This window comes from Aplysia californica, unplaced genomic scaffold (assembly GCF_000002075.1).
Source record: "Aplysia californica isolate F4 #8 unplaced genomic scaffold, AplCal3.0 scaffold00571, whole genome shotgun sequence".
Lineage (NCBI taxonomy): Eukaryota > Metazoa > Mollusca > Gastropoda > Aplysiida > Aplysiidae > Aplysia > Aplysia californica.
This window is the reverse complement of record NW_004797841.1, coordinates 187,102-195,563: the sequence shown is the minus strand read 5'-3', so window position 1 is coordinate 195,563 and position 8,462 is coordinate 187,102. Positions and strand designations below refer to the sequence as shown.

General features: G+C 38.4%; 1 protein-coding gene across 1 annotated transcript; it reads left to right on the top strand.

Moving 5' to 3' along the window:
- The first annotated feature begins 724 nt into the window (after positions 1–724).
- Positions 725–2,092, top strand: LOC118478449 (sperm acrosomal protein FSA-ACR.1-like). The gene is made up of 2 exons (XM_035972060.1): positions 725–891; positions 952–2,092. Exons 1-2 carry the CDS (start codon positions 811–813, stop codon positions 1,894–1,896), a joined length of 1,026 nt encoding a protein of 341 aa, XP_035827953.1. The 5' UTR covers positions 725–810; the 3' UTR covers positions 1,897–2,092.
- The last annotated feature ends 6,370 nt before the right edge of the window (positions 2,093–8,462 follow it).

Genomic DNA, 8,462 nt, shown 5'->3' with positions numbered 1-8,462 from the left:
GGTGGTTATTGTTGTTGATGTTGTAGTCGTTGTTGGTGTTGTTGTTGTTTCTGTCTGACTGTGTCCCAACAATGGGTGATGGTGGTTATTGTTGTTGATGTTGTAGTCGTTGTTGGTGTTGTTGTTGATGTTGTAGTCGTTGTTGTTGTTGTTGTTGTTGATGTTGTAGTCGTTGTTGTTGTTGTTGATGATGTTGTAGTCGTTGTTGTTGTTGTTGATGATGTTGTAGTCGTTGTTGGTGTTGTTGTTAATGTTTCTGTCTGACTGTGTCCCAACAATGGGTGATGGTGGTTATTGTTGTTGATGTTGTAGTCGTTGTTGGTGTTGTTGTTGATGTTGTAGTCGTTGTTGTTGTTGTTGTTGTTGATGTTGTAGTCGTTGTTGTTGTTGTTGATGATGTTGTAGTCGTTGTTGTTGTTGTTGATGATGTTGTAGTCGTTGTTGGTGTTGTTGTTAATGTTTCTGTCTGACTGTGTCCCAACAATGGGTGATGGTGGTTATTGTTTTTGCGAGGGTGGTTGGTGGATGGGTTCTCAGATGTGATTTTCTCCTTTTTTAAATTAAAAATCTGTCCTCCTTATTTTTGTGTGTTTGTTACTGTCTTGTAGTGGTTGGTTGGTGGATGCTCTGGTGTGGTTTGCTTCTTCTTTACTATCAAACATCTATCTCCCTGATCTTTCCTTCTTCTTTTTTTGTGTTGTACTCGCTTGTAACACCTTTAGTCTTCGGCACTTATACGACCTTATGCAGTTGCGAACGCCGTAAAACCTTACTAAAACAAAACATTTTTTCCCACAGATCAAGAGACAGATGGGAAGTAACGTTGCGATGAACAGCGTTGAAATGAAGCAGGAAGGCAGATCTGACAGTTCCGACAGTTGTGTGAGCCAGGTGCCATCCACTGGTGAGCCAACTAGGCAGGAGGACAGTTCCGACAGTTGTGTTAGCCAGGTGCCATCCACTGGTGAGCCAACTAGGCAGGAGGACAGTTCCGACAGTAGTGTGAGCCAGGTGCCAGGTGACGAACCAATGATCAAGGAGAGACATCCTGCACAGGTTTCAACAGACAACCCAGGCACTTCCAAGCTGTTTCACGTCTTCCAAAAATATGAGAAGGAAGTTTTGCAGAAAAATGAAAAAGCACCCCCTCGTCCATATAGCAAGCTTTTGTGGTTAGCAGATGTTACCACATTCGTGCGTTCTAAAGATCTGCAAAAAGAACATCTGTCCACAGAACATCCGCCCACAGAACATCTGTCCACAGAACATCTGTCCACAGAACATCTGTCCACAGAACATCCGCCCACAGGACATCTGACCACAGAACATCCGCCCACAGAACATCTGTCCACAGAACATCCGCCCACAGAACATCCGCCCACAGGACATCTGTCCACAGAACATCCGACCACAGAACATCCGCCCACAGGACATCTGACCACAGGACATCTGACCACAGAACATCCGCCCACAGAACATCCGACCACAGAACATCCGCCCACAGAACATCCGTCCACAGAACATCCGCCCACAGAACATCTGACTGCTGCACCCAAGCACCTCAAGGTTAGCTATAAGGAGAATAAAGAAATGCAATGTGCAGACGCAGGTCCGTGCTTTGAACCGAATTGCACACAGAGAGGTGTGGAGGAGACGGAGGGTGACAAGACAGTGTTTCAGCCACCAGTTACTGAAGCCAAAGTGTTGGTCGCTCGGCCAAACAACATTCAGTCATCACATGGGACGTCACAAGGAACGTCGGCCACACGTGTGTCCGACCTATACAGCACACACTCGGCACTTATGGTACCCGCCCCCGAGTCTACCTATGTGTACGACTCATCCCCTTCACAGCTGCAGGTACTCCATTTCCACACCTCGCCCAGGAAGAATTGAGACCGAAGGTTCACCAAGTGCACTTGTGCCCAGCCTGACTAACGGCACTGTTAACATTCCTAAGTTAAGTATAAGCTCGCCAGTAGGCAGTCCGGCACAGGGGTCTCTCAAGGTTTAGAGGATAAGGTGTTTGCCCTTCGTTCGAAGGTCCCGGGTTCGAATCCTGGGTAGCGACCGAAAAATTTTGTTCTTTTAAATTGTCACCTTCTTACCTTCTCTCTTGCAATATTCTGTTGTCTGCTTTCGTCTGCACTTTCTTCTCCCACCCCCTCACCTCCTTTGCCCCTTCCACTGGGCTCTTTACTCTTTTTGCAGCCTTTCTACTGATACTCCTTGGCTCCTTCTTACTGCTGTCTTTCAGCCGCACCCCTGATCTTCTGGTAGCAAAGATTTACACCAAGCCTTCTTGGACGAGGGTGAAAAGAAATGTGAGCTACAAGGTTTTTTTTAAACCACCCTTTTGTGAAGAACATGATCTGTAACTGCTGTGTGTACTCTGTGTGTGTGTGTGTGTGTGTGTGTGTGTGTGTGTGTGTGTGTGTGTGTGTGCGCGCGCGCGCACTGTGCTCAGGACAATAGTGAAGAATATCATCCGCTAGTTTTTTTCTTGGGTAGCAATGATCAAATATTGTTGTGGTTTTTGATAAATAAAGACTTAAACGCTTTGTTACAAAACTGAGAATGGAAAAAATCATCCACGTGGTCGAAAAGAAATGCCAATTTTGTATTTCTTAATATTGGTGCTGTGAACACTGATTGAAATACCAAAAATTATTTTTATAACATGACCTACTTTTCAGAATACTTTGTATTATTCATGTGAAAGGAAAAGTGTAAAGACTCAAAAGACTAGATTTTATACATTATCAAAAAGTGGCAGTTTCAGTTTGATAGCCATTATAGTAGGCCAACACTTTTTTTTCATTCAAAAAATGGAAAAATATTGAGGGGGAATTACAAAATGGTTACATTCCATTATGGCTGAAGTATGTAAAGTATGACTTCACAATTAACTGTTTGGTTTGGAGAAAACACTTTAAAATAATTCTACCCAAGCTAGCATTTGTTGTTACTATGCAATTTTGTCAAACCTGGGGTGCCTGTGACCTTTTTTTCTCAATGTATGCAGCAATATTGTAACAATGTGCATTTTGTACCTTCTCGTGAGCACACATGCATGCACGCATGCACACATGAACATTCGCATGCGCAAACACACACACATATACACACAATACACACATTCTCACATACACACACACACACGTGAACTTTCAAATTTATATCCTGATGGAAAAAAGTTTTTCCCCTCCTTAAATTCTTGCTCACTGAAGATGGAACAAAGGGGTGGTGAGTCAAGCCGATTTAACAAATTTTACTATATTTCTTTCGTTTTTTTTGTTCTTATGAATGTGTTCAATGAATTCCGTGAATGTGTTCAATGAATTCCGTTTTTAATCTTTATATTCAGTGAATTCCATAAAAATTTTTGTGACTTTTTAATCTTGTAAATATGTTCAGCTAAATCCATTTTTAAATCTTGCAAGTATGTTTATAGTGTGGAAAAAAATTCATGGCGCAACTTATTGACAAATATTTCCTCAACTATCGAACATAAAATCTCCAGCTTTTGAACAATGACTTCTATCAGATCGTTCTAGCAGATCAATATTTTTGTAAACACCTGCTAACTGTATTCTAGAAAATTCCTTAATAAATGCTAATTAAAAAATCCATCCAAATGGGTGGTTTCTACATATTTAAAAAGGTTTACAGCTGGGGCAAAATTATTGCTTTTAAAAGCAAGTCTGTTTTTTTTCTTTTCTAATTGCAACGTTATGCCTATTGAAGGCATGTTTAGAGAACATTTAGTGCAAAAAACGTGTTCACTATAAAATTCATTTCTTGTAACATGTTTGCAAGAAAAAAGTGTCATTGGTGAGCTGTGACGTAGGCCACATATGTGGAAAGTGCTGTGAACAATCCCATATTCCGCGTGAAGGAGATTTGTAATATTTTCTCTAAATCTATGAAGAAAAGTTTTAAAAAATGTAGCCTGTGAGAAAATATGATTAAGTCCAGACAACTGCTGTTTGTGTAAAGCTTTGTGTGACGTTGATTTACCTGTTAAATAGATGTTTGAGGATAAGTTGAGTCATGAATTTCTGACAGCACTGTTGGAATAATGTTTTTTAATTTTGTGAATATGTTTAGTAAATTGTGTTTTTAATCTTGTAGATATGTGTCACGATGTGGTAAAATCAGGCGCTTGTCAATATTTGGGTATTTGGAGTTACTGATATCATCGGAAAGCTGATTTATTTGCCTTGCCTCCAATGAAATAAATATCTATTTTATTTGGTAGTGAAGGAAGTGAGATTGCCTGGTTTCAGTGGTGAGATTAGCGATAAAAATATTTTAAAATTGTGACTTTAATCAATATTTTTCAGTAAAATTCAATGGAAAGATGTGTTTTTATATGGACATAAAAGAAGTTAAGCCAAAAACTAAAAATTTGATAAAAATTTCCAACTGAAAGAGAAATGCCTGTTTCTCAGATTTAGTTATTTTGACGAGACCTGATTCCACATCTTGACACAAATGCTGAGTGAATGCTGTTTTTAATGTTGTGAATATGTTGAGTGAATGCTGTTTTTAATGTTGTGAATATGTTTAATGAATTCTATTTTAAATCTTGTGTGAATATGTTTAATGAATTCTGTTTCTTATCTTGTTAATATGTTTAATGAATTCTGTTTTCAATCTATCTTTAATGAATTCCATTTTATGCACATAGAGTCAGACCCTGTTATACAGCCAGTCTAACTCACAGCCAGGTTTTGCCAAAGCACACAAAAACAGCGCCTCTAAACATTGTAGGGGTACTTGCATCTCGTAAACCGCTCTCATACCTACTGCCTTGAGCTGCACGGTCCTTGCCAAACTGATATAAGTTTGCCCTGCAGTACTGCCAGTGAACTCGTCGTCAGATCGCGGCAAAGAGGTTTTGATATGTGAGGCATCGTGGTAAAATCAGGCGCTCGTTAAAATAATGAAATCGAAGACTACAGGATTTTTCTGCCGGTTAAGCAAATTTTAATGAATTTTTTGGGGGGAGCGCAACACCTTTTATGTCAATTAAAAAGAAATCTCGGAGTGGATTTTACTGAAACACGTGATTAAAGGCGTGCAAAATGTAAATTTTCATTTTTTAAGGACTTTCAAACTATGGAGGTTACCAAACTTTAGTGGCCATTTTCTCATAAATTTACCTCTGAAACTAAACAACCCCCTCCTTCTTTAGTCGCAAATATCTCGACTCCTATTCAAGAATGATGGGTTCTTTTTTCTTCTTGAGCAAGACAATAGAATAAACTTTAAGATAATACCAATAACTCTACATGCCCAAAAATTGACGAGCGCCTGATTCTACTGCGTTGTGACACATATATATTATTATACTAAAGCACACAGTTGTGACGTCCCACGTGTCAGACATGGGGGCTCTCTTACCCTTATCAGGATGAGCGGCGCGCTCCCTTTAACATGAACAATCAAATCCCCCCCCTCCTCCATGCTCCCCATGAGCTCTAGTCTAGTATATTAAACACCACCACCCTGCCCCCATATTTCAGTGCAAGTTTGTAGATTTCCGCCACAAGACCGCCGAGACTCCTCCACGTGAGTCTCAAAAAGTACTCGCTGTGCTGGCTAGCTTGGTGCTAGTCCCAAATCTGATGGTATAACGGAGCTTCTCTCTCATCTGTATATGTGACGTCGGTGGCCTAGTGGTTAAGCTCTCGGACTGGCAACCGTAAGGTCGTGGGTTCGAATCCCGTCAGTGGCCCGACGTTGTGTCCTTGGGAAAGGCACTTTACTCGAATTTTCCTCACTTCACCTGGGTGGGAATGGGTACCCGACTATAGACAGCAAAAGATCTTGTCAGTTTGTTAGTGTTTGAGCGCTTAATCAGCTGCTAGCACTGTATGCTTCCCGGGAAGCTGAGAATGTTTCTGAGTGTTCTATGGTCTGTTGGGGTAATAATATAGTGTAAAGCGCATAGAGCCGGCTGTTGAGTGGGGATATGCGCTGTACAAATGCTATTTATTATTTGTTATTATTATTATTATTATTATTATTTATTTATTGATTTGTTTATTGATTGATTTATTTGCTCTCCAGTATTTGATGGGTTGTGTTCTAGTCTTGCCGATTAAAAAGACACTTGTGCACTGGATATGCTAATATGAAGTTATATGATGAAAGTATTAATGCGCAGTGGCAGCCTGATGCTAGTCTCAAGCCAGCTAATATAATGCGGCTTCACTGTATATAATGTGTGTGTGTCTAAAGAAAGGTACCAAAAGTCAGATTTTGACCATTTTGGGTTAAGGGTTGTACCCTTGGCGTTCTTTACTTAAAGTACACTATGGTTGTACCTTATATGAAATTCAATGCTGCTCACAGGGTTTTTAAATTTTTTTTAGATATCTCAAGTAATTTTTTAGATATTGCACATTTTACGAGGCAGGGTATGAAAATATAATTTTGAGAAAATGAGCTATAAGTTTAACAAATGTGAGAACTCAAATGTTAAAAAAAAGATTTTTCAAATGTATTTATTCTTGGAAAATTCATTTCCAATTTGGCATTCTGTTGATATCAATATCATGAATGGAATTCAATTTTAAAACATAGCAGAGAAGAGAAAATGTGCTTCAACAATAGATTTTAACACCTTTTAAAAGCAGTTTGCATTATTTGTTTTTATTATACCCTGCCCTTCCCTCAAAATAATTCAAAATGAAACATTCAGAAGTCAAATCAATGGAAACACTTGGAGCACATTGTAGAAATCTATTGGATCTATAATTTTTTTTATGGAAACACATTGGTCAAAAAAGTGATTTTTGTCATTATCAGCCTGTTGCTCGAAACGGTCCGTGGCGACTTTTGGTACTTTTCTCCAGGCGCACACACATATGTTTTTATTTATTAATTCTCCTTTATTTGATGTGTTGGGCTCTTGTCTTGCCATTTAGAAAGATGATGGCTGTACACTGGATTTGTAGATATGAAACAGTGTGATGACAGTCTTAATGTAGAGGAAACTGTTGAAAACTGAGTATTCAGTCAAAAGGTTTTGATCTCTTGTACTTGTAGTTTATTTTTCCTTGACTGTTGTTGATCTATCACTGCATGTGTGCCTTAAGAACAGTCTTTCACGTCTCTCTTTGTCAATAAATATGTACATAACATGAATATTTCTGATGTCAGTGTGAATTCAAATGCGTTTACCTATTTAAAGATTTTTCTATTTTTGGTAAATCATATTTACAAATGCTGTTAGATAGACGGCTTGTGTGTCGCAGTGTGGTGAAATCAGTCGCCCGTCAAAATAATGAAATAGAAGAAACAGACATTTTTTTCTGCCCGTTGGGCAATTTTAATTCTTTTATTTTATTTTTTAAATTAATATTTATTTTGATCAATATCTTTTATGTCCATTAAAAAACTTATTTCTGTCTGGATTTTACTGCCAACGTTTTAGAAACAGACATTATTTTCGGACCTTCGGGCAATTTTAATTAGTTTTTCTTTTTTAAAAATTAATATATCTTTTTATCAATATCTTTTATGTCCATTAAAAAACTCAATTCTGTCTGGATTTTACTGCCAAAATTTTATCAAAGGCACAGAAAAAATGGTAAATTTTCCGTTTTCAAGGACTCTCTAACTTTGTAAGTCAGTCAACTGAGGTGACTATTTTCTCGCTGCTAATTTAACCTCTGACGCCAGGTGACTCCCACCTCCATCAATCTCAAAATTTCTCGACTTCTATTCATGATAGATTAGTACTTTTTTTTCATCAAAAGCAAGACATGAATAATTTTTAAGGCCTTTGATATGCACGGTGGACTGCTGATCGCAACACTGGGCACACCAGTAACAGCAATTTCATTATTTTGACGAGCGCCTGATTTCACAATAATGCCTCACATATTAATAACTCCACTTGCCCCAAAATTGAGGAGTGCCTGATTCCACTGCTTCTTGACCCATATAATATTCACTGTATGTATATTTATTTATTCTCCTTTATTTGACGTATTGTGCACTTGTCGTGCCATTTAGAAAGATGATGGCTGTACACTGGATTTGTAGATATGAAACAGTGTGATGACAGTCTTAATGTAGAGGACACTGTTGAAAACTGAGTATTCAGTCAAAAGGTTTTGATCTCTTGTACTTGTAGTTTATTTTTCCTTGACTGTTGTTGGTCCATCACTGCATGTGTGCTTTAAGAACAGTCTTTCACATCTCTTTTTGCTAATAAATATGTACATAACATGAATATTTATGGTGTCTGTGTGAATTTAAATGAGTTTACCTATTTAAAGATTTTTCTTTTTTTGATAAATCATTATTATATATTTATAATCAAATGCTCTCGGATAGAATCCATGTACATAGACTCGCAGCATACACCAAAGGCAGTCCACTTCAACTGACATCGGGGCAGTGCAACTAACTGAAAATGTCTCTGGGCCTTTCCCAAAGGGGTG

Excerpts from the sequence above, each read along its gene's own strand:
- LOC118478449 (XM_035972060.1), top strand. The coding sequence starts at position 811 with ATGGGAAGTAACGTTGCGATGAACAGCGTTGAAATGAAGCAGGAAGGC. Across the intron at positions 892-951 it reads CCGACAGTTGTGTGAGCCAG|GTGCCATCCACTGGTGAGCC; the intron begins GTGCCATCCACT and ends TGTGTTAGCCAG.